A 25,534-nucleotide genomic window follows, 5' to 3' on the forward strand; every position below is an offset into this window, starting at 1 on the left:
TGCATATAGTAAGCGCTTAGCAAATACCAACGTTATTGTAATATCCGTACCGTAATATAGCAGTCATTTTCAGTAACCGTCTCTGTTACGGTGAATTCCTTGCGAGAGCAGAGATCTTATCCCCATTTTGCAGAGGAGGAAGCTGAGGCCCAGAGAGGTGAAGTGACTCGTCCGAGGTCACACAGCAGGCCGGGAGCGGAGCCGGGAGTAGAACCCAGGTGTCCCGGCTGCCATCCCCCGAGTTCACTGCTCGACTGTCCCTGGGTCTGATCGTCTCCTCCGCCCACGCCCCTAATAATGATGACGTCGGTATTTGTTAAGCGCTTACTATGTGCAGAGCGCCGTTCTAAGCGCTGGGGGAGGTACAGGGTAATCAGGTGGTCCCACGTGAGGCTCACGGTCTTCATCCCCATTTTACAGATGAGGGAACTGAGGCACAGAGAAGTGAAGTGACTCGCCCACAGTCACACGGCTGACGCGTGGCGGAGCCGGGATTCGAACCCGTGACCTCCGACTCCCAAGCCCGGGCTCTTTCCACTGAGCCACGCTGCTTCCCCAGCCCCCGGGGGCAGCCGGGCAGGCCGTACCCTACGGCGGGCACCCGGCCTGGGACCCCGACGCCGAGGGTTCTGGGTCGGAGGAGGCCCGTACCCGGCGGCTTGGACCCTGGCCGCGAATTTTCTCTCATTTCAAGACTTTCGGGAAATTAACATGGTATTTGTTAAGGGCTTACTAGGCACCAGGTACCGTACTAGGCGCCGAGGTAGATACAAGCTAATTAGGTTGAAGACGGTTCAGGTCCCAGATGGGGCTCACGGTCTTCATCCCCCTTTTCAGATGAGGTAAATGAGGCACGGAGAAGTCAAGTGACTTGCCCGAGGTCACCCAGCGGACAAGTGATGGAGAAGCAGCTTGGCTCAGTGGACAGAGCACCGGTCTGGGAGTCGGAAGGACCCGGGTTCTAATTCCGGCTCCGCCACGTGTCCGCCGCGTGACCTCGGGCAAGTCACCTCGCTTCTCTGGGCCTCGGTCACCTCATCTGTAAAATGGCGATTAATAGCGTGAGCACCATGTGGGACGGGGACCGTGTCCAACCCGATTAACTTGGATCTACCCCGGCGCCTAGAACGGTGCTCGGCACATAAGCGAGGGCTTGGAGGTACCGTCATCGGTATCGTTGCGATTAATAAGCGATGGAGCCGGGACTACAACCCAGGTCCCCCTGACGCCCGAACCCGGGTTCCGTCCGCCGGGCCACGCTACTTCTCGTTTTCTAATCCATCGACGCTATCTATTGAGCGCCGCCCGGGCGCGGGGCACCGCGCTAAGCGCCCGGGAGCGTACGCCACAACAGAGGGGGTAGACGTCTTCTAATGAAAACGGGCCCTAGCGAGACGCGAGTCCCCCGGGTCCGACGGCAAGTTTCCGGGCGACACGGGTCATCCCGGGATCTAGAAAGGCAAAACCCGGAGGGCTCGTCCTCGGTCCGGGGGGCGTGAGGGGTGGTAGGATCCGACCTCGATGCCGGCGCCGTGACCCGCCGCGGGATCCGCCGTCCGTCGGGAAGCCCGGCGAGCTCGAGGGTCCGAGGAGCCGGGCTCCGATCCCCGCCCCGCCGCCCGCCCGCCGTCGACCTCGGACGGGTCGCCTCCGTTCTCGGCGCCGCGATCTCCTCGCCCGGGGAGTGGGAGCCGAAAGACCCGTCGCCCCTCCGCGGCGACCCGTGAGCGCCGGCCCGGGGCTCGGCGTACCCTGAGCCCCCGACGGGTGCCACCGACCCGACGGGTGTCGGAGAAGGGGTCGGGCGGGGGGACGGAGGGAGAGAAACGCCGCGCTCCGAGTTGGGGAGGGGGAGCGGCCCGCCGCCCACCCCCTCCCTCCATCGAAGCCCCTCCTCCCCGGCCCCCTTCCCCGCCCCCTCCACCGTGCAGACCCCCTCCCCGGCCCCCTGGCCGAGGAAGGACCGGCCCCTGCGCCATTCGGGGCGCACGGACACACACGTGTCTGCCTCGGTGTGTGCGCGCCTGTGTGTGTCTCTGTGTGTGTGTGTGTCTCTGTGTGTGTCTGTGTGTGTGTGAGAGAGAGAGAGAGAGAGAGAGAGAGAGGAGGCGGGGGAGGAGGAGGAGAAGGGAGGGGGAAAAACGGGAGGCCGGCGGGCGAGGCGTGGAGCTGGCAGGCGCGCAGGGTGCGGGACGCAGCGTCTGGAGGCCGGTGGCAACGGGGGGCCGGGGGGCGGCCTCCCGCCAGGATGGGGGCTCGTGCGGCCCCGTAGCCGCCGGACGGGACCGGGCCGGGATCGGGGCAGCCAAGGGCCAGCGGAGCCGGGGCCCGCCGGGCCCGCCGCCGACACGGTAAGAGGCCGGGGCCGCCGTCCGGCCCCCGTCCCCTCGGCCCCCGGCCCCCGCCCCCCGCCTCTCCGCTGCGCCAAACACCGTTAGCCGGGCGCCCTGCCCGGAGGCGCGGCCGGAGCCGGCCTCCTCCTCCTCCTCCCTCTCCCCCTTCCCTCCTTCCCTCCTTCCCTCCGGCGGCGGGAGAGGCCGAGGCCGAGGCGGCGCGGGGCCGGTCCGCCGGGCCCCCCGCGGACCCCCGCCGCTCGCCGCGGAGCCGGGCCGCGCGTTGCAGCGGGCGGAGGGGATCCGGCCATCCTGCGGGGCGAACCCCCGGGCCGGGGAGGGGCAGATCCCGTGCATCTTGTGGGGGGAGGGAATGGGGTCCCGCAGCCGGACCGCCCCCCCCCCTTCCCTCCCCGCCCCTCTCCAGGGGCGCACGGGAGGATGGAGATGGAGACGGGAGGATGGGCGCACGGGAGGATGGAGATGGGAGGATGGGCGGGTCTTGCGGCTTTAGGGGAGGGGGCGGGATGCCCAACTCTGTCCCCCCGCAGCGCCCCGAATAGCTCGGGAGCCCGATGGGGGAGGGCCCGGGTCAGCCTCCGGGGGGGGGTGGGGGTCCGGGCGGTCCCGGCCTTCTCCGGCCCCGGGGAAAGGCGTCGGTGGGGTCGGGGCGAGTGGGTCGCCGTCCTGGACCGTCTTCCCCTTTTTTTTTCCCCTGCTCCCTTCAGAACGCGGGGGGCCCGGGCTGGAAGTTCCCGGCTGGGAATTTTGGAGATTCGACCGGTGAGCCGGGCCCGGCGGCGGACCCCGGGGGTCCCGGCCTCCCTCCCCACCCCCCCGCTCCTCACCCTCGGGAGGTAGAAAGGCCGGGGGAGGAGGGGGAGGCCTCCGGACGGCCCCGCTCCGCCACTCCGTCCGCGCCCTTCGTGTGCCACTTGGGGAGACGGCCCCCGGGCTGGGAGATCGCGGATGAGGGGGATCCGTCGCGGGCGGGGAGGGGGAGGATGCCCCCTGAGCGTGTGTGCGGGGTGTGCGCCTGGCTCTGGAGGTGACTCCCGCCTCTTCCCGGCTCGGCATCTGGGCGCGCACGGCCGGGCTGGCCGGTGGCCCCCCGGAGAGGTCGGGCCAGCAGCCCGCGGGACGCGACCCCCCACCCCCTCCCGCCCACACACGCACCCGACCCCCGGCTCCCGCCAGGAGCCCACCCCGGGAAGTCGGCAGGCGGTCCCGGGGGGGGGGGGGGGATGCGAGGGACGCCCGACCCCGCGCTGATGCCCCCTCGGCCGCCCCATCCTCCCGGGACCGGAAAGGGGCGAGGGGCGTCGACCCTCCGGCCGGGCCGCCGGGACGGCACGGCCGACGACCCGGCCGTCCGAGGGGAGGGGGCGGACGATGCCCCAACCCGAGCTAGGGACATCCTGGCGAGGAAGGGGGTCTCTCCGGGTGGTGGTCTCCCCCTCCCGCACCCCCCGACCTCCCGAGGCTGGGGGTCACCGCCGGGGTAACCCGGCCAGAAACACGTGGTCCCCTGGGCGTCCCCCCCTACGCGCACACGTACACACACGCTCCCCACCGACACACGCTTCGGGTCCCAGGCGCCCCCGGATCCGGCCCGGTCCCCTCGGGGCCTAGGCCCTTGCTGGGCGGGGGGGGGGGGGGGTTTGGGGTGTCATTTTCCGTGTCCCCCCCTCCGCCCGGTTCAACTGCACCGTGCACAACGGCGCAAGGAGTAGCCCCCGGCGGGTCTTCCACTAAGTGCCTTTTATTTGGCTTGTTTTCGGGGGGTCCTGAGGACCCCACCACCACCCCTTCCCTCGCGCCGCAGCCCCAGGCCCGGCCCGGGTCTCGACCTTGCTGCCGAGGCTCCGGCCGCCGCGCGCGGAGACCCCCCGCTCCCGCATCCCGGCACGTAAACACACCCGTACGCACCGGGGTCGCGGAGGGAAATGTGTAGAAGTACACCGTCTGAGCTTCCCGGGGGGGGGGGGGGGGGGGGGCTGGCTCCCAGGACTGCAACTTGCCCGGCCCGTGGGTGGGTTCGTAAAGGGTAGGGGGGGGAGAGGAGGATGCGCATGGATGGGGAGGGGTCCGAGCCTCGACGGCGGAGGGAGATAACGCGTCTATCTGCGGAAGGTGGGAGATGTGGAGGAATCGTTGGGAGTCGGGAGATGCGCGTGGATCTGCTGGGGGTGGGGGGGGGGTGTGTGTGCCTGGATCTGCTGGGGAGGTGAGAGATGTGCCTGGATGTGCCGGGGTGGGAGATGGGCTTGAATCTGTGGAGTGGGGGCGCCTGACGGAATTTGCGAGGGGGGCCCAGCATTCATTCATTCGATCCTATTGAGCCCTTACTGTGTGCAGAGCACCGTATTAAGCGCTTGGAAAGTACAATTCAGGCACGGGCGCAGCGGGGAAAGTATAGCCGGGCACGGGTGACCTGTTCCTTCCCCCTTGGGGGTCCCCGGATATCAGCGGGCGTTTCCCGGGAGTGGGGACGGGTGAAGCCCGGTGGGGTGGGTGGGGACGGGTGAGGGTCCGTGCGCCGGGAACGAGTCGGTCCTGCGTGTCTCCGCGCCCCTCTGCGTGGGCGGGGGGCGTGGTCGCGGATGCCCGACCGGGTGGCCCGTGGACCCGCCGGGAGAAGCCGACGAGGCCGGACCCCCCCGGGAGGGCGGGCGATGGTGGCGGTGTGTTGTGTCTCGTCGTGCCCGATTTTGTGTAGCTTGACGGCTGTGCCGCCCGCCCCCGCAAGAAGGCCTCGGTGTCGGCGTCCTTCGGGTCGGGGGCGCGGAGGGGCCCCGAGCGGACCCGGTCCCGGCCCTCGGGGAGCTTTCAGTGACCCGGGAGTGGGGGGCGGTCGCGGGGTCGCGGGGCCGAGCCCGCCGGGCCCGCGGCCTCCTCCCAGGCTCCGGGGGGCCTCGACGGCGGGACGGACACGTGGCCGGCCGGGGGACACGCCCCTCCCTCACGGGAACCCCCCCGCCCCACCCGGCTTTCCCGGTTGGGGTGGGAGCCGGTGACCCGGTGGACGGTGACCCTTCGCTGGCGGCCCCGGCCGGCCACGGGGGAAGCCGAGCTCTACGACCCACCGCGGCCGCGGTAACGGCAGCGACCCTGCTCCCCCCCCCCGACCCCTGCCGTGCTGACCTGAGGCCTCTCTGCCCCTCTGCTCCCCCACCCCCACCTCCCCTCCCCCTCCGTCTCCCTCCACATACTCAATTCTTCCATCTCAGGAGAGGCGACTGAGGAACGGCCCGGACCGGGCCGGGGACACTTGCTTTCCTGCCCCCACCCGGGACGCCTGTGGTCCCGAGGCCCTCGTTCTCTAGGAACGGGGAGGGATTGCCGTTGTCTGCACCTTTCGGGCCCGGGAGAGAGGTCTGGGTTCTTTGTGAGGTTCAGAGCCTTAATTCAAGCGCTCAGTACAGCGCTCTACACACGGTGAGGGCTCAGTAAATACCACTGATCGATTTGCTCAACGCTTTTCTTTTCGCTCTGGACAGAAACCAGTTAGGGCTGAGATCCAGTCCCGTCATCTGAAACAACCCCTCCCCTCCCTCCCCCTTCCTCCCCTCCTCCCCTCTGCCTCTCATCCCTGAACAGAAGCCATCCAAATGGCCAGAGGAGCCCTGGCTGTAGCCAGCGGAGACGGCGTAGTGGGGGCCGGGCGAGGGGCAGGGCTTGAGGCGCGTGGCCGTCCGGAAGGGTGCTGGTGGCTGGCGCACTCATTCTGAGGGCACGGGGTCGTGGCTACCTACCCTTTAGTGCCCTCCCAGGTACGCGGTACAGCGATCTGCGGACACTCGGCGCTCAGTAAATCCTACTGGCCAACCGTGGGCCGGCTGGGCTCCTTTACTCGGGCACCACCGCCGGACTGCCCGGCCACAAGGGCCCGTCGGTTCGCGGCGCGGCTCCCCCGGTCGCCGAGAGCGGCTGGGGGCCGGCCGGGTTGCCGCCAGCGCCGCCGCCGAATCCCTGCCGGACCCTGCTCGTCTCCGCCGTGGTGGGACCCGCTGTTACTTCCCGGTCCCGGCCTGCCCCGTCCCGTCTCGGGCACGCGGGCTGCCGGAGGGTCCCGCGCGAAGCCCCAACCCCCCCGGAGCCCCGAGGCGCCTGGGCGTGTGTGGGCACGTTGCAGGTTTAGGTGGGATAGACAGTGGAGCGCACAGGCACGGTGACCGGTCGGCATCAGCCATCCTGGGCTGGGCCCCGACACCCCCTGTTCTGGCTGGCACCGGGCTTGGCGCTGCATCCGGTGCCCTTCTCTGCAGGAAGCCCCACTTGGTGTCTGGAGTAGCAACCCCCAAAACACGGCGGTCACTGCCGCTTCATCGCGGGGCTCTTCAGCCAGGGGGCAGGGAGCCTCTGCCTCTTCTCTCCCAGCCGCTCCCGCCTCCTCCTCCTCCTCTCTCCCCTGCTTCGTTCCCCCACCCGACCCGGATTGGAGCAGAAGCTGCTTTTAAACGAGGCCCAGTTCCCCCGCCTACGCGGTGCCCGCTTCAAGGGGTGATTATCGGCCACGGGGAGCCGAGGCGGCGGGATAATTCTGCCAGCGTCAGAGGGCGGAGGGCGACCCGAAAGGCGGGGATGACCCCGGAGAGGCCGGAGGAGGGGCCCTGAGCGTCCCACCCGGCGGGGGGTCAGGGGTGGGGATGTCTGGACAGCCTGGGGTCCTGGATGGCCGTCAGCACCTCCCAGGCTCCATCCCGGCCCCTTCCCCCGTTGGGGCGGGGGCGGCAGGGAGGCCATCATCCTGACAGTCGTGGTCTTCGCTCAGCGTTTATTCTGTGCCAAGCGTTGTACTCGACGCCGGGGCCCTTTCAAGAGGATCGGGTCGGGCCTAGCCCCGGTCCCACGCGGGACTCCCAGGGAGGCCAGGTATTCAATCCCCGTTTTACAGATGGGAAGACCGAGGCCCGGGGAAGTCGAGCGACCTGTCCGAGGTCCCGGAGCAGGCGAGTGGTGGAGCCGGGATTAGAACCCAGGTGTCTCGACTCTCGGTCCTGTGCAGTTTCCCCCTGGTCCAGTGACAGAGGGCAGACCGGCTTGGTGGGGTGCAGTCTGTCAGCGGTCGAGGATGGGTCGGACCCCCACCGCCAACCCCGCCAAGCGTGGCCGAGGTCGGTCCTTATGGGCCAGCAGGGTAGGCCTGTGTCCCCACCCCATCCCGACCACGTCCTTCCCCCGCTTTGGTCGTCGGGACATCGCATCTGCCTGTCTGCCCGCCCGCCCGCCCGCCTCTCCGGGTCGACTGAAAGCTCCTCGAGGGCAGGAAGTCCGCGCTCTGCTCCCGCTGCGCTCTCCCCGGCGCTCACACCAGTGCCAGCTCAAGGGCGCTCGGGAGATAGATGCTGCCAGGGGAGGCGGGCGTCACCCACACGGGTGTTTAGGCCCACGCTCTCGGGCCGGGCTGGGCCTCGCTGCCATCGGCCACCCTCCGGCGGGAAGGAAGACGAGACGTCCCAAGGGCCCCAGTTGTCACTGCCGCGGGGCTCCTCGGCTCCTAGCCTGCGGACCCCCTTCTGGGCAACGGTGAAGCCCCGGTGAGAGGTTGGACCGTGACCCCGACCTCCCGCTGGCCGATACTTTGCTGACCGTGGGTTCTTTGGGATGCTGCGGTCAGGGTGGGAGGGACGGGGGCTCCTCAGAGCCCGCCGTGCTGCGGCAGCTGCCCCAGCCTCCCTTGGAGTAGGCAGAACCTTTCCCAGAGAGAGCCAACGGGCGGAAGGCCGCGTCCTCTTGTGACCGGCCCCTTCGGTCCCGCCGACGGAGCTGACCGTTCCTCGACGGAGCAGGTGACCGAGAGGCCGCCCGGCGAGCTCCCGGAAGCCGCCCGACCCCTCCCACCCCTGCCCCGGGAGGGCCGGGCGTCCGAGGGCCGGACGAAAGCCAGCCCTCCCCGGCCGCCCCGGCCCGGCTCGTGGGGATGCGAGGCGGAGCGGGGTGGCCCCGGCGGGGGGCCGCGCTTCCGTTGGTCTGGCCTGATTCCGCTCATTTGAAAGCCGCGTGGGCACCTCTGCTGTTGGACAAACACGGCGGCCTTCGGGGCGGGTGGGGAGGGGGCCGTCGTCGGTGGACGTCCCGCCGGCTCGGCCCCCAACTCCCTGGTGCCTGCCTGGATTTCTGCCTCCTGCATAATTAATATCTCCTGGAAAACAACTCCCCCTCCCCTGGCTTCTTTCTTCCCCTTCAGCTGCCGCAGACTCCCTGGAAGCTCCGCCGCCACCGCCCGGCCCCGTGGGCGGAGACCCCCTCAGGGGCGGGCAGAGGTGCGTGAGGGCACACGGGCCCTCGGGCCTCACCGCTCCGCTCGTTTTACCCGGCTGGCTCCAGGAGCTAACTCCGGCCGGACGCTGTCCTTCCAGCCCGGAATTCCGGGGTGGTGTGGACCGGGCGCCCGGGAGAGTTCTCCAACCCGTCAAGTACGTACCGAGCATCCTTGGTGAGCGGGGCGCTGTAGAGAAGAGTATTCAACCCATCAGATGTATTGCGTGCCCACCGTATTGGATGCTTGGGGGATGTCAGGGGAGGTGAAAGACCCAGTCCCTGGCAGCGGGAACCACTGGCTCCTGCCCTCCAGGGGGTTAGAGTCTAATGGGCAGCGCAGGGCAGGAAGCGGCAGTGTAAAAATGTCACGGGGGCGTTACCGACTACCGAGCCAAGATAGACCTCCTTCCTGAGACGGCGTGGCCTAGGAGAAAGAGCGCAGGCCCGGGAGTCAGGAGAGCCGGACTCCGGGCCCGGCTCCCCCCCCCCCCCCGGCCCGCTGCGTGACCTTGGGCGTGTCACTGAACCTCTCTGGGCCTCAGCTTCCTCGTGTGTAAAATGGAAGACCCAGAGAAGCTGGGCCACACCTGAGGGCAGGGGCAGAGCTGGGAGTAGAACATACGCAGTGCCCGGCGGCGTAGTAAGTGCTTAACAAATATCACCGTCGTTATTATCATTATCATAATCGTGGGGTGTGTAAAGTGCCGTCTACGTGCCAAGCCCTGGGCTAAGCCCGGGGTAGAGACAAGGTAATCAGGTTTTAAGACTACTTAGATTGGGGACCCCCCCCCCCCCCGTGGGTCGAGGACAATGTCTGGCCTGGTAATAAAGGCAGCCATTGTAGTGTTTATTAAGCACTTACTATGTGCCAACTTACTATGCTCAGCACTGCAGTTGTGACACTTTAAGCAGGTCGACGCAGTCCCCGCACCACGCGGGGCTTCCGGCCCAAGAGAGTACCATTCTTTCAAGCAGTGGCATTTATTGAGCACTTATCGGGCGCAGAGCCCCGTACTGAGTGCCAGTGGATAGAGCACGGGCCCGGGAGTCAGAGGTTCATGGGATTTAATCCCGGCTCCGCCCCTTGTCCGCTGTACGACCTTGGGTGAGTCACTAAACTTCTCCCTGTCCTCAGTTACCTTGTCTGTAAAACGGGGATTGAGACCGTGAGCCCCTTGTGGGACGGGGACTGCGTCCAGCCTGATTTGCCCGTATCCACCCCAACGCTTAGGACGGTGCCTGGCACGTAGTGCTCAACCAATACCGTGACTATAAACCGTGATTACAACAGAGTCGCGAGACATGTTCCCTTCCCCCAGTGAACGTATAGCGTAGAGAGGGAATGCTCTTCCGCCCTCCCCTCTGGGGCTGATGACAGTGACACACTTACGAACCGAGGTTGAGTGACTTTTCCAAGGTCACCCAGCAGGCCACGGGCGGAGCTGGGACGAGGACCCCCCCCCCCACAACCCCGCCCAGTGCATTTTCCACCGGCAGGTACCACCCGCCTCCTAAGGTGGCCTGGGTTGGCACGGCCGTGCCCGCGGCGTGGCCGGCGGAAGCCGGGGCGTATGACGACCGGGGGGGGGTGTAGAATCCCACCCCGCCAGCCCCCTTTCCCAGTAGGCCCTTCCCCCACCCGACGCCTCCGGCAGGAGGGAGTTTCCTTAGCGAGCGGGGTTGGGGGAGGCGCCGGGCCTATTTTTATGCCTCCCTCAGACATCGTGATGTCAGCGGGCTTGAATTATTTAACGTCTCTCTGCCTCCGCCGTCCTCTCGAGTGAGTTTCCACCGTGGGCCGGGAGGAGCGGGCGCCCGGAAGCCGTGCGGGCCCAGGCAGCCCCGGCGTCTCCCGGGGCCGGCCCGCTTCGACCCCGCGCCGGGGCTGGCGACGCGGGCGGGGGGCCGAGGCGTGGCTCGGCTTCCATCCTCCCGCCACAACCCGCGTCGTCCCGGCCGCGGAAGCCGCCCCATCGTACGAAAGGGGAAAACGGAACCCCGGGTCCCCCGACTCCCAGCACTCGGAAGCCGTTGCCTCTCTCCTCCCCGCTGGGCGGTCTCTCCCTCGCCGCCCCTAGAGACCCCTTTAGTTTTTGGTGCCGGCCCCTACCGGCCGTGCACACTTCCACAGGAAGCTGCAAGGAATTTAACCACCAAGACCGAGGATTTAAAATCCCCGCTTGGATAAGCGAAGTCGCCGGGGGTGGGGGGGAGGAAGTCTCCGCCTAAGGGTGGGCCTGGCACAAAGAGCGGGGAGACGCACGGATCCGCCGGGGGAGAGGGTGCCGCCGTATTTAAACTGCGTTTAGGCCGCGTTCCGCTCATGGAGGAGAGAGAGAAAGGGGTGGCCGCCAACCGCTCTTCACCTTTGCCTGCAAAACGGCGGCAGTGATCGATCCGTGGAGTTGCGTCCACACAAGAAGCAGAGGGGGCCGGCGGCTAGAGCCCGGGCCCGGGAGGCGGGAGACCTGAAGCCCTAACCCCGGCTCCGCCGCTTGCCTGCTGGGTTGGGCAAGTCGCTTCACTGGTCCTCGGTCTCCTCGTCTGTCAAATGGGGACTCGGTCAGTCAGTGGTATTTATTGAGCTGTCGCCCTGCGCTAAACGCCTGGGAGAGGTCCAATCCAGTCGAGTCGATAGACACGAGCCCCGCCCTCAAGGAGGTCACGGTGGAGCGTTTTCTCTCTCGCCTTCAGAGTGTCAGCCCCGGGCAGGCCGGGGCCTGGTTCTGACCCGATCGTGATAACTGTGGTGTTTGTTAAGTGCTTACTATGTGCTAGGCACTCTACTGAGCACCGGAGGCACCGTACTGAGCGTCTCCCACCCCGTCGCTGAGCGCGGCGGAAACCCATCCCCAGCGGCGGCGGCGCAGCCCACGGACGACCGCGTCCACAGCCCGGGCAGCGGGGTTCGGGCGGAAGACGTGGCCCAGAACAGGAAGTGTCCAGCACGCAGCCCTCTAGGTCAGTCAGCGCCGTCGGGATCAGGATGCCCTGCCCGAGTCACCGTCTGAAAATCCGAATGGAAATGCCCAGGTGAACCTACCGGAGGAGGGGAGGGGCGGAGGCGGAGCGGTGAGCGGCAGCCCGTCTCGGAGCTCCGATCCCGCCCCCGGCGTCCCCCGCCCCCTCGCCCGCCGCCCGCCCGAGGACGGCCGCCGGTGACCCGGGCGAGCTAGCGGCCGGGCAGATAACGGTGGCGATCGTGCCGTTACTCCGTGCCGAGCACTGTGCCCGGACCCCCCCACCCCGCCCTTCTCACCCTTCTCATTCTCGTAACCCTCTTTCGTCCGCCCGGGGCGTTTCTGTGTCTCGGTCCCCTGCCAGAGTGGAAGCTCCCTGTGGGAACCACCAAATGCTCGGCGCGGCGTCCCCCTCTCCGAGGGGACCGCTCACTATGACTGTCGCAGCACCGGCGGTGGGGCCTGTCTGGCGGGGGGGCAGAGGGAGCAGGGGCGCTGCCTCAGCTGTTGGTCTGAGGTCCCGGGGCGGCCTCCCCCAGGGCGCCCCCCGCCCTCCCCCCTCTCCCTGTTGATGGTGTGGGAGCGTCTCCGCGGGAATTCCCCAGCCTCCGCTCTGCCCCGTCGGGGTCGGGTTGGCATCGGGTTGCATCAGGCTGAGGTCTCCGGGAACCTTGCCCCGAGCGGGGCCGGCCGAGGTGGGCTAGGAGAGGCGGAGGAGGAGGAGGAGGGTGGCGGCGGTCACGTCTAAGGGAGGAGACGGGGAGGCCGATGGCAACGATGGATTGCGGCGGTGGCGGGTGGGTGGTGATGATGATCCCGTTGGCCTGTGCGGTTTGGAGGGAACCTGGCTTCCCACTGGGAATTCTCCCCCACAGCTGATGGAGGGGCGGGCCGGCTGGGGGCTCAGAATCAGGGAGGACGGAGGGCCACCCCGTCTCCAGGGAGAGGCGGTGGGCGCGCTGCCCATTGCGCGCACTGGGCCTGTGGGATTGGCGGTCCTCTTACTCGGTGGCGGGCGGGTGGGCAGGGAGGGAGGGTGGGTTTCCTCTCCACGCCGGTGTCTGTCGTAACAGTAATAATAATAATGTCCCGTCCGGGGCGCTGGCCACTCCCTACCCCGCAGAGCGGCGTCCGTCGGCCTCCCGAGAACCGAGCCGAGCTCGGCCCCCGGGGACCCCTCGGGCTGCGGGAAGTGGGCACCCGTGGCTTTGGGATTCATCCGCGGCCCCGCCTCGCTCCGCTGCGGACGCGCGGTTCCGTTCCGCCCTCGGCCTCCCCGTTCCCCATCGGGGCCAGCTGCGGCTCTGCCCTTCCCCGTGCCCGGAAAGAGGTTCCGTCGGCCCGGCCCGCCGTGAGTCGTAAGCTCCGCGAGGGCTGGGGCCGAACGCTTCCCGGACTCCCCGAGCCCTTGGGACGGAGCCCTGGGTGCGGCGGGCGGCCGTCCCTCCCGCCGACCACCTCCTCGCCCCGCCGCGTCCCTGGGGTCGTCCCGGGAATGCGGGCCGACTCTCCGCGGGGACCCGGCTGTGGGAGGAGCCCTGGGCGGAGACCCCAGAGCCCCGCCCGGGTGATGCCACCCGTTCCCGGCGGAGCCCCCGGGCGGGGCGGTGAGGCCGGCGGAGCCGCCCCAGGTGGGTAGAGGGGGGCAGCGCGGGCTCTGGCCTCTCCCCCAGGGCCCAGCCGCCTCCTCCCCGTTTCATCATGTCGGGTTCCGTCTTATGCAAGAGCGCGAAACGGCCTCCAGCCCGTTCCCGGGCCCGGATTCGACCGGTCGGGGCCTGGCGCGCGTGTCCCGAGGGAGCCGAGGGAGGGCCGGGAGCTCCGCCGGGCCCCTCGAGGGGGTCCCGGGGGAGTTGGGGCGGGGCGTCTGTCCACGTGCCCCACGTCCTCCTCCTCCTCCTCCGGAATCTCTCTCTTCCCCAGCCAGCTGGAGGGAGAGGGAGGAAGGAGGAGGAGGAAGCGAGAGAAAGCCCTGGGAAGTTCGGGGGCGTGTGACCCGCGGGTCAGGAGCAGTTCTTTTCTCTCGGCGAACCGTCGTACGCCAAGATGGTCTTTAACATCAAATGTAATGAAAGAGCACTGGCCGGTCAGCAGATACGCGACGAGGCTTTTGCGTGAAGAGCTGTCGCTCCCTCCCGCTCACTCTTCCCATCCGCGATCGGAGGGCGTCCGGGTGGATCGGGGCTTTTCCCGGATGGGATCGGGGCTTCTTCTCGGTATGGCCGAGTTTTCTGGTCGGATCCGGCTCTTTTCCTCGATATCTGGGCGCAGGTGGATCGAGGCCCGTTTTCCGGATGTCTGGGTTTTCCGGAAGGATCCGGCTTATTCGTGGATAACTGGGTTCGGGTGGATCGCAGTCTCTTCCTGATGCCTGGCTTTTCTGGATGAATCGAGGCCATTCCCTGGGTGCCCGGGGTTTCTGGATGTCCGGCTCCCGGTGGCTCGGGCCGTCTCCGGATGGCTCATCGGTCGCTCGCCACCCGTCCGCTCCGAGGCGGGAGACTCTCCCGTGGTCCGTGTGCTGCCTCGGGCGGCCTCCTAGGGGCGGGGGCTGACTGTGCCCCGGCCCCCGGGGGTCTCGGTCCCTGTCAGTGTCTGGGTCGGAGCTCCCCCAGATTGGGTTCGGCTGTTGCCCCGTGGCACTTTTGGACTTGTTATCCAGGTGTGTCCGAGGACTTGGGGAGGGGAGGACTTTACCGAACCCCACTTCTCCCTTTCCCGACTCTTCCGGTTCCCAAGAGGAAAGGGGGAGATGCTGAGCGGGGTCCGGGGGCCCGTTCCTCGGCCGGGGCTCCCCGAGGGCCCGACCCCTGGCCCTCGCTGCCTCCCCGTCTGTACATAATTTGTGTAGGGTGTACGCCCCTTGGGTGACATCGGGGGGGGGGGGGAGGGTGTCTGGCTTCTGTCGTGCCCCTCCAAGCGCTTAGTACAGTCCTTTGCTCTCATTGAGGACTGTTGGCTGATTGACTGACAGGAAGGGCTAGGGAGAATACTCCCCTTTGCACCGATGGAGGAACTGAAGCCCGAAGAGGTTGAGTGCCTTCTTCCGGGTGACTTACTAATGTCTGAGGGATCGGCCGGCTGCCTGGTTGAGAGAGCGACCGAATGGAGGAACGGATGGTCGTCCCTTGCCGCTGTGCCCGGGGCGAGAACCCTCCGGGCGTCCTTGGGGCGAGAACCATCCCGGCGTCCCCAGGGCGGGCAGTTCTCTGGGAGGTCTGTGCCCCAGTGCGTGCCTTTGGTGCATCCGAGACCCGGAGACAGAGCGAGGGAGGGAGCGCAAGGTGGGGGCGGGATGGTGCGGGGAGGAGGGGAGCGGCGGGAAGGAGAGAGAGATGGAGGCTTTCAGAAGTATCCCCTGCAGGTTCGTCGACGCCCTCACCCAGAACCCGGGAACCCTCCCTTCCCCGCCGAGAATCCCCTCAAGATGATAATCATAATATCTGTGGTATTTAAGTGCTTTCTTACGTGCCGGGCACCGTACTAAGCGAAGCGCTAGGATAGATCCAAGGCGACTGTGTTGGACACGGTCCCTGTCCCACATGGGGCTCAGCCTTAATCCTCATTTTCCAGATGAGGTAACTGAGGCTCAGAGAAGTGAGGTGACTTGCCCAAGGTCACACAGCAGACAAGACCCCGGGATGGAGCCGGTTCCGGGCAGCCCAGGGAACAAGGTGGGAGTCTCTGGGGGCGTTAAGTGGGGCTGGAGAGCGGGGGCCTGGTCCGGTCGGGCAGGGGTTGACCTGCGGCCCTCAAACTCACCCCGGGCGATGCTGAGCCGGGTGCCCGCGGGCCCAGCCGGGGGAGTGCTCCTGGACTGTTCAGTTAGGCCCAGACGACGCCGAGGCAGCACGCTGGACGGGCCGCCTGCTGCCCGTCGAGCTCTATCCTGGACCTTTACTGCTCGGACCGCAATGTCCCGGGCCATTTGCATGCAGCAGGCGCCCGGTAAATATCATCGCCTAGCTGATTGGTGTGTCTTTGACATTCGGCGGCCCGGAGCTGTGACCGTCAGGGTGCGACCGGTCAATCGGCTGTGTTTATTGAGCACTTACTGTGTGAAAAGCACTGTACTGAGCACTTAGGAGAGTACAATACGACAGAGTTGTTAGACGTGATCCCTGCCCCCTTGGAGCTTAGAGCGGGAGGCGGACAATAAAATAAATTGTAGAAATGGGACGTGGCGGAGCGTGAGATTCTGCACTCAAATGCTGTGGGGGCGAAGGCGGGGTGAATATCAAGGCTCAAAGGGCACGAGGGCAAGGGTGACCCAGAAGGAAAAGGGAGTCGGGGGCAAGAGAGCTTAATCGGAAAGGCCTCGTGGAAGAGATGCGATTTTAATAAGGCCTTGAAGGTGGGGGAGAGTGGTCATCTGTCAGGTATGAAGCGGGAGGGAGTTCCAGGTCAGAGGGAGGCCACGGCTGAGGGGTCGGGGCGAGATAGACGGGGTGGAGGGACAGACAGTGGGTTGGCATGAGGGGGTTGGGGTTAGGGTTGGCGTTAGAGGAGCGGAGCGTGCGGGCTGGGCCCGCAGAGCGTGGGATCGTGCGGTGACACGGGCCGCCCAAGTGGAGGCGAGGCGGAGGGAGTGAAGCCATCGTGTCTGCGGCCCGTGTCTGTCCCGGTGGCGAGACAGGTGCTTAGTACACACTCCTCCTCCCCTCCGCTCTCCCCGCCTCCCGTCGGCTAGGGCGGAGACCAGAGAGGTCGGGGGAGAATGTGCCCAGAGACACTAGCAGGGAGTAGGGGCCGGACCCATCTCTGGGCTAGGCGGGGCCCCCCGCCGGATCGACCCCCCCCCCCACCGGGCCCAGATCCCGCCCGTCCACGGGGCTGGGCTCTGAGGGCCGGAACCGGGCCACCGCGTGTCCCCGCCGCCCGGGGTGTTGGCCCGCCCCGGGGACACAAACCCGCTGTAGAATTGGACTCCCTTTGGGGTCGGGGACCGTGTAATTGCCCTCCGCCTGTTCCTTCCCCAATACTCAGTGCGACGCTCTGTACGCCGTGGGCATCTACCGGGTGCGGAGCACTGAATCGGGCGTCTGTCGGGTGTAGAGCACCAATGTGGACACTCACTGTTGGCAGAGTGGGCTCACTGGGACGTGTACCCCCCGGGGACGTGTACCCGCTGGGGGGTGGGGACCGTGCAATTTTCCTCCTCGTTTTCTCCCAGTCCCCGATGCGGTGGTTTGTACACCGTGGGCATCTCCCGGGGGCGGAGCGCCGTATTGGGCGTCTACCGGACGTAGGGCGCTGTCGTGGGCACCTGCTGTGTGCAGAGCACCTTTCTGGGAGCCTGGACCTATCGGAAAGGCCCCGGGTGGATTTGCGTATCGTCTGCATCCGGCTGCACGGGCTGGGCGTTCTATTCTTGGAACTTGCTGAATGTGGCTTCTGGGGAGCAGGGGAAGGGGAGAAGCGCTGGCTGGTTTAAGGGGGAGGGCGGCTGCTGGCCGGGGGCTGGGCGGAGGCCGGGGGGCCGGGGGCGCCTGTGGGGAATGCCCGAGGACGAGGCAGAGGTCAGGGAGCCACACGGGCGGTGGGGAGCCGGTGCCCCTCTCCCTGCTCCGAACACAGCGGCTCTATCGATGCGCCGCCGTCGCTCCGGCCTGCCGGGGGGGCCGGGAGCGCCGCCCCGGGCACCGGCGGGCACCGCCCCGGGCGTCGCGGATCGCCCGGGGGAGAAGGTGCGGTCCCCGCCCTCGCGGCCCCCCGGATCGGAGCCGGCGGGCGCCAGTGCGGAGAAGGCGGGCCCTCTGGCCCGGGCGCCTCCGTCGGGGCCTCGCCGGATTCCGCCGCGCCCGTCCGTCAGGCCCGCCGGGCTGCGCGGGAGCGGGCTCCTTTCCAGCCGGCCGTGGAGCCGCGGGGCCCCGGAGGCTCTGAACGCAGCCGGGTGGCTCTCGGGCATCCTCTTGGGCTCCGGGCCGTGAACCCCCTCCGGCACGCCACGTGGGCGGCCCCGCGGCGCCGTCTGCGGGGGCGGCCCCGGGGCGCTCTGGGCGACCGGCCTCGTCCCAGCTCTGCCGGTGGCTTGCCGGGTGACCTCGGGCGAGTCGCTTCGCTTCCCCGTGCCTCGGTTTCCTCCACTGTAAAATGGGGATCCAGTACCTGTTCTCCCTCTACTTGGACTGTGAGCCCCACGTGGGACCCGATCGTGCTCTTTTTACCCCAGAGCTCAGTAAGGCGCTTGGCACGTAGTAAGCTCTTAGCGGATGCCGTTCCGGTTATAATGGTAACGATACCGACGAAGGAGCGAGATGCCGAGGATTTCGGGGTCACGGTATTGATCGGACATTTACTGGGCACCAAAGGCTGCACTGAGCATTGGGGTCGATACACGGGGGTCAGATTGAACCCGGTCCCCATCCCACGGGGGCCTCGGTCTTTCTCATCCCCGTTCTACAGAGGAGGAGCCGGAGGCCCGGGGAGGTCCGACACCCGGCCGGAGGCGAGCCGGCAGCGGGCCGGGGGCCGAGCGGGGATCGGAACCCAGCTCTCTCTTTCCCCTGGGCCCCGCTGCCCGGCCCGGGCCGGCCGAGAGGCCCGGGTGCAGCTCTCCGAGAGGCGAGCTGCCCGGTCGGCCCTGAGGGAACGGTCAGCCAGGCTCCCCCGGCTCCCGCTGGGCCCGGCGCGCGGTAGGCCGGGGGGACCGTGGGATGGGATGAGCGTCCCGCGCGATCCTCCCCTGGGGTGACTCGTTTCTCTCCCACCTCTCTCCCAGGCCGGCAGGAAGTAGCGCGGGTCCCAACTCAAGCCGCTCCGCTCCCGGCTTGGCCCGTGGACTCCTCTTTAGACCCTTGGGAGCAGGTAACAGAAGTGAAGTTTGATTTTTTTTCCCTCTCGTATCAAATGCGGTTCCACGCTCGGGGATGGCTCCTGATGGGTTATGAAAAGCGCTTTTTCGCGGCCAGGGATTTTCCACCTCCTCCCATCCCGTTCTCTGCCGCCCGCCGGCCGGACTCTCCTCTCGCAGTCGGTTCGGGGACGGACCCGCTGTCCGTCTGCGTCCCCCTGTCTCTTCCTCCGTCTCACTCTCTCTGTCTCTCTCTGTCTCTGTCCCTGTGTCGGATCAGCTCTCGGCCGGAACCAGGTGCCAGCACAGGGTCCGGGCGGCTTGAGGTGGACCCGCTGAACAGAGTGAGTGTCCGGTGTTGAGCGGTGGGCACAGAGTAGGCGCTCGGCACACGATCACCACCCGGTCGGTTTCGCCAGAGCTCCGCGTCCGAGGCAGAGGCCGGGAACCGACCCCGGGCCTCGGCCGCGGGCGGCGCTCGGACCGGGCCTCTCCCTCGTCACCCTCGCAGATGCCTCGGGCCTGAGCGCAGCCCCTGCCCGCCCCGCCCCCCCCCCGGATGCGAAGAGGGCAGCGGCGGCCGGGGTCGGGGCCATGGCCGGGAAGGAGCGGCGGCCGTTCCGCTCGGTCAGCAGGCGCCCCGACGGCGAGCGCCGCCACGCCGGCTCGTCGGCCGACAGCGGGGAGGCCCGGCCGCCCCTGGCCTCCTACGGCTCCAGAGAGACCCTGAAGGCGTTCGACCAGGATGCCCGCCTGGCCCTGGGCAGTGGCCGCGGCTCGGAGCCGGGGCTCCCGGAGCCCGACGACTTCTGTTGCCCAGGTGAGCCGGGCCGGAGGGGAGGGGAGAGGACCGCTAGAGATGCGGGTTCGGACTCCGGCTCTACTGCTGGCCTGCCGGGAGCCCGCGGGGGCGAGCCTTCACCTGTCGGTCTGCACGCCCCTTCGGGGAACGCGGCGTCTCGCTGGGGGTGACGGGCGGGACCGGAGGGTGGGACCGAGGGCGGCGGGTCAGGCGGAGAGGGGGTCGATGCGCTCGGCTCCCCGGGAGTCGGCCGGGCCGCTTTTCCGCGTGGCGGTGGAGTAAGAGCCACGGGGTCGGGGGGGGATCAGTCCCGCGTTCCACACCCGGCACGGCGCCCCGCGCCCAGGAGACACCCGCCGTGGCCCTCTCGGCCAGGAGGGCGCCGCAGTGCCTCGGGGTGACCCCGTCGCGTGCCGGCGACCTCCGGATGACGCCTCCGCCCTCTCCCCCAGGAGCCGCCGCCGCCTTCACCCTGCGGGACCTCGGCCTGGACGGCCTCCCGCCCCCGCCCGGGCCCCCGCACCGCCCCGATCCCGGCCCGCACCGCCGCGGCGGCTCCGTCGGCGGCGCCGGCTCCGACGCCGACCTGGAAGTGGACGCGGCCGGGTCCCCCGAGGCCCCCGCCCGGCTCTGGGGCCGCAGCTCCTGCCTGTCCAGCCGCGCCAACTCCGCCCTGACGCTCACCGACACGGAGCACGAGAACCCCGACACCGGTGAGAGGCCGTGGGCGGGGCGGGGGGCTGCGGAGAGCGGGGGCGGGCGCGGGCCCGGCTTCCCACGGGGACCGTCGGCCCCTCCCTCCGGCGAGCTGGGGCCGGGCGGGTTGGGGTGTTGCCATCCGGTCACCCCCGCCCGGCCTGTTGGGACCGAGCCGCCTCGGCCTCCCCCAGGCCCCAGCTCGGGCGAGACGTCGCCGGGGCCGCCCGGCCGGGACTGACCTTCTGCCTCCCCCCTCCAGAACGGCCGGAACTGGAGGAGGGCGAGGCAACCCCCGTTCGGTTCCCAGAGAGCCCTCTTGTTCCTCTCCGGGGCCAGGAGTGGGCAGAGGAGAAAGGCGGCCGGGACGGAGCGGGGACGGGCTATGGGATTCTTAGGATGGGGCGTCTGAGGTGCCCTGTGCTGGGCCCGACGTCATGGGGGCCCCTGACCCTCCCGGCCGTTGCCGTGAACCCCCCGCTCCCCGTGTGAAGCTGCGCGCCCCCCTCCCTTCCCTCCACCGGTGTGGCATCGGGCTTCCAATCCCCATCGCACGCCGGGCACCGTTTCACGCTGGGTCCCCGGGAGGGTCGGCCGCTCGGTCCCGTCGGACGCCCCCCACCCACCCGGTCTCCCCCGGCGCTCAGGGTACGGTGACACCGTTGAGGGAGGGGAGGGGCGGCGGACGACCGGTGGCCAAGCCTGCGTCCCTCTGGCTTCCGGGGACCCCGGAGGGGTTGGGGTGGGAGGTCGTGGGGGGAGGGGGCAGGGTTTCTTGAGCAACTTCCCGCCTGCGGCCTCCAAAGGAAGCCTTCCTCTCCCCCGACCCCGTCTACCCTTCACAAATCCCCAGCCTCCGTCTCAATGGGGAAGGAGAGCTTTAACGTTTTCAAAGCTACAGCACCTAGTTAGCGGTTGTTAATTAAGAAACAATCCCTGAGAAACCCCTCATGGTGCTCCTCCAATCGGTCAACCCTTCATTTCATCTCGGGCCCCAGGCCGACCTCCGTCTCCTCCGCAGCCCCGTCTTCCGGGCCCCGGAACCCCGGCTCCTTGGCGGAATTCTGGCTCTGGTCCTGGCCCGGTCCGGCCCCGGGGGGCATCCTGGCCCTCTTCTCCCTTGGTCGGACATCCCCCCTCTCTCCCTTTCTCCCCGCCCTCCCCTCTCCATCCTCCTCCTCCTCCTTTCCTCCCCTTTCTCGCCGCCCTCCCCTCTCCAACCATCCTCCTCCTCCTCCTCTCCTCCGGTCAAACAGAAATCAACCGAAGTAACCTCAGAGCTTCTGAGTATGGTAAGGAAATAACTCAGACCGTCCACCCCGCAGCCGTCCCGTCTCCATCCCCGACTCTCCCCCGGTGACCCAGCACGGACCGTCCCACCGCCCCCCCGACTCCCCTCTCCACCCCTGACTCGCCTCCACTGACCCAGCACGGACCGTCCAACGCCCTTGTCTCTTCCCTCTCCGTCCCTAATTCTCCCCCGGTGGCCCAGCCCAGAAATTCACAGCCCAGCCGTCCACCCCTACCGCCTACCCACTCGGGGACCGCCTGTCCTCCCCCGCCACTGCCGCCCACCCGCCCAGAGTCCACCCAACCACCCCTGCAGACCACCCACCCAGAAACTGCCCACCCAGAGACCACCCATCCATCCCTACAGAGCACCCACCCAGAGACCGTCCACCCGGGGCCACCCCCCCCCCACCTCTGCCCCCACGGTCCGTCGTCCAGAGACCATCCACCCACCTCCAGAAGCCCCCCCACCCAGAGGCTGCCCATCCACCCCGGTCTTCCAGAGTCCACCGGCCCACCCTCCCGCCGTAGACTTTTTTCAAACCGCCCTCTCGGCTCCCCAAAAGTTGAAACGCGTCAAGCGGGGCGCCGTCCTCTTCCGAGGGGCTGGGATTGAGAGCCGGAAACTCTCAAGTGGCCAATCCCTTCTCCCCGCGTTCAGTGGCTTTCAAATCACTAGTTTTCTTTAACCCATGCGTTAGCGGGCTTCCGGGTTGGCGTAAACCGACGCGTTGGTTACTGCCCGGAAAGCGGTCGTAATCCGGAAGGGCCTCCTGGACCGGATGGGCCTTTTCTGGGGGGGTTTGGAAAATGGGCAGAGTTGCGGCCCGGGGGGTCGAGAAGGTGGGCGGTAAAAGGAGTGGCCAGCAAGGGCGTGAGCCGGGGTCAGACCGGGGCGCCAGTAGAGGAACTGAGGTGGTGGTGGGAGAGGACCGTGATTAGCTGGAGGGGAGGTGGACTGGAGGCCTGCTTAATGGGGCGAGGACCGAGCGACCCCCGGGAGCTTTCTGGGAGTGCGGGCTTGGAGGCCAGGGGAGGATAAGGAAGTACCCCCTCCTCCTTCGTGGAAGGTTGGTCTGAGGAAACCAGCTCAGCCCCGGAACTGTCACAGGCTCATGTCTGTGGTCAGAAGAATGATCTCTCTGCCTGTCTCCACCCCCTCCTCTCTCCTCCTCCTCCTGTGTGTGTGTTCGTGTATCCATTCCTCTCCTCCTCGGGCGGTAAAAACGTGTGCCGTTAGGGAGGTTCGAAAGGGATCTGGGAAACGACCCGGGGCAACGGGAGGGTCCCAGTGATATTCGGTCGGTCTGTTCCGGCGTCCCCAAGAACCCGCTAGAGCGGTGGGTGAAGTCCGGCAGTGACACCCAAGCCGAGCAAGGACATTCTCCTGGATTTATCTCTCCGGCAGAGACAGCCCGGGATAGAACCGCCGAAGGAGAGTTCGTGCCGGACGGGATGAGCCCGAGCCAGGCATTCTGGTGGAAATTTGGGGGCTGTGGGTGGGCGGGCCGGCGGGCCCGCCGGCCTTCCGAACGGACGGGCAGCATCTTCCGGGGGCCCCTTTCCGAGCGGCCACCCTTGCCGTCCCTCCGGGTGAGAGACTCGGTTGGAAAATTCCCCTTTCTGTGCTCAAGCTGAGGAAGCGCTCCGCTGCCTCGTTGCGCGTGTCGGGCCCCCCCCGGCCGGAGAAGAACGGGCACTCCGTCAGTGGTATTTATTGGGCACCTACTGTGGGCAGAGCACTGTACCGCAGCGCGGCCTAGCGGACAGAGCCCGGGCCTGGGAGTCAGAAGGTCGTGGGTTCTACCGTCAGCTCCGCCACTTGTCTGCAGGGTGATCTGGGGCAAGTCACTTCCTTCTCTGGGCCTCAGTTCCCTCATTCATTCAGTCGTATTCATTGAGCGCTTCCTGTGTGCGGAGCCCTGGACCGAGCGCTTGGAAAGTCCCGTTCGGCAGCAGATAGAGACAGTCCCTACCCGACAACGGGCTCACAGCCTAGAAGGAGGGGATTGAGACTGCCAGCCCCGTGTGGTACGGGGACCGTGTCCAGCCTGATTATCTTGTATCTACCCCAGTGCTTGACACACGGTGAGCCCTTAACAGATATCGTCATTGTTATCATTATTTTTACCGGGCACCTACCGCAGAGCACTGTATCGGGTGGCGGTTATTATTATCGTGTTAGTTTAGCGCCTACTTTGTATGAAGCGGGTGGAGGCGGAGAGAAGGGGACCCAGAACAGAGCCTCGCGGTCAGGGCTCGTCCCGGACCGGACGTGGCCGCGTCCGTCCCCCCGTTGGTCCGGTGACGGGGGGGTGGGGGCCCGCTCCGCCTGCCGTGTGGCGTCGTGTGTGCGAGAGACCCTTGTGTGTACATACGCTCCCCACGCGAGACCCACGGGGACACAGTGGGGCCTGTGTGCAGCTCCCACCCCCTCCCCCCGCTAGCGCTCCCCCTCTCCGTGTCCCCTCCCCCACGTCCATGTGTCTCCCCCCCGAATCAACCCAAAAGAGGAAAATGATGTTTCTGTGTCTGTCTGTGTCTGTCTGTCCGTCTGGTCCGCAGGTGTGGCCCTCCAATGCTCCTCCGCATCCTCCACCCCCATCGGGCCGTCCCCCTCCCCGTCCCCCTCCCCGCCCCCGTCCCCGCTCCCCTCCCCGGCCCCCTCCCCGTCCCCTTCCCCTTCGCCGTCCCCCCCGGCCGCCCGTGACGGCCGGAGCCGGTTGCTAGGCAGCGGCGCGGTCCGGCCGGCCTCGGACTCGGACTCCGGCGACGAGCTGGCCCCCGGCCCCTTCCTAGCTCACAGCGGCTCCGCGAACCTCGGGGCCCCGGCCGACGGTAAGTCCACCCTCTGCCCGCCCGCCCTCCCGTCCACCTCCCCCAGCCACAGCCGGGCGGTGGCGGCCGCCCCGGGGCTCCCTCGGGCCGGCGGGAGCGGAGGATGGACCCCGGGGCCGGCCGCTGACGGCTGCGCGCCTGGGCTGGAGTCCGCCTTTCCTCGCCACCCGGCCCGTCAGGGGACCCTCGAGCCCCCCCGGGGACGCTCCCGGACCATCTGGGGAACGGGCAACGTTGGGCTTCTCAACGTGCCCGGTGCTGCGGGCGGCTGCCCCGGCCGGACTGTTTGTCCCACCTCTCCGCGCCCTCCCGCTCCCCCCGCCGGCCTCCAGGATGCCGGGGGCAGAGACGGGGGGAGCGGACGGGGCAAAGCTTGAGCTCTGGGCCCGCGTCCTACCGAGGTGCCCCCTCGGCTTCCCCGAGGCCGGTCGGCCTCCCATTTCACCGCGTCCCCGCACCTTCTGCCCGAGGGTTCGGCGCACAGTGAAATGTGGCAGACCCACGTGGCTGGGTAGACAGGAGGTCAGGGTGAGAAGGAGGGGATGGCTTGAGGAGAAAGATAAGAGAAGGAAGGCGACGGGGCGAGGAAGGGTCAAAGCTAAAGACAAGGCTTCGCCTGTACGCTCTTGGCTTGAGGGTGACCCCGTCTCCCAGGTCCGAGCAGCAGCCCTCTCTAAGGGGTTTAGATATTTATAGATCGCCGTACGGAGCACCTATTGTGTGCCGGGCACCGAACTAGGCGGCTGGAGCCGTGAGGAAGAGATCACAGACACGACCCTTCATCTGTGGGAGATTCTCCCACCCGCGTTTTCGGGGGGGGGGGGGGGCACTAAGAAGTTTAGTGACCACCCAGCTCCGCTGATCGGCCGGTGGATTGACGGAGCGGCCGCTGGCTCACGGCCAGGCCGGTAGCCGGAGAGATCACTGCCCAAAGGAGGCTCCGAACCGCCCGACGTCCACGGGCCCCGGTCGGCCCCGGACGGCGCCCTGTCCCGGGCAGCTCACGCGTACGCACGTGCTCGGGCGTACAGAAAACGGACCGGGCGCTTCCACGCCCACGGCTTGACCCGGAAAGTCCGGAGGGTCACACTTCAGGGAGCTGCAGACCTCCAAAGAGAACCTCGTCGTGTGCCCTCGGGCCCCCCCGGTAGCAAAGCACGCGTCGGCAGACAGAGCCGGGGCGGCTGTCCCGGAGGGCCGCCGGCGGCTGCGTGTACGCGTGGGCGCACGCGTGAGCACGCACCGTGGGAAGGTTAGGGCCCGAATGGGTTGGGGGAGTTGGGTGACTCTGTTGGAAGCAGCCTGGCTACTACTGGATAGAGCCCGGGCCTGAGCGTCAGAAGGACCTGGGTTCCAGTGGCGACTCTGCCACGCGCCCGCTGTGAGACCTGGGGCGAGTCTACTTCACTTCTCCGTGCCTCGGTTCTCTCATCTGTAAGATGGGGATTAAGACTGTGAGCTCCATGTGGGACGCGGGCTGCGTCCAACCTGATTAAGTTGTATCTACCCCGGGGCGTGGTAGGGTGGTTGGCAAATAGGAACCACTCATGAAGTACCG

General features: G+C 67.8%; 1 protein-coding gene across 1 annotated transcript in view; it reads left to right on the top strand.

Annotated features, from left to right (window-relative positions):
- The window catches only part of TENM4 (teneurin transmembrane protein 4), a 343,194-nt gene that overhangs the window by 294,945 nt on the left and 22,715 nt on the right, over window positions 1-25,534 (top strand). The window contains 4 exon segments of the mRNA XM_039915009.1: window positions 18,279-18,364; window positions 18,631-18,694; window positions 18,862-19,170; window positions 19,605-19,865. Coding sequence (XP_039770943.1) covers window positions 18,945-19,170; window positions 19,605-19,865 — 487 coding nt within the window. The 5' untranslated portion in view covers window positions 18,279-18,364; window positions 18,631-18,694; window positions 18,862-18,944.

This window comes from Ornithorhynchus anatinus, chromosome 20 (genome assembly GCF_004115215.2).
Source record: "Ornithorhynchus anatinus isolate Pmale09 chromosome 20, mOrnAna1.pri.v4, whole genome shotgun sequence".
NCBI lineage: Eukaryota > Metazoa > Chordata > Mammalia > Monotremata > Ornithorhynchidae > Ornithorhynchus > Ornithorhynchus anatinus.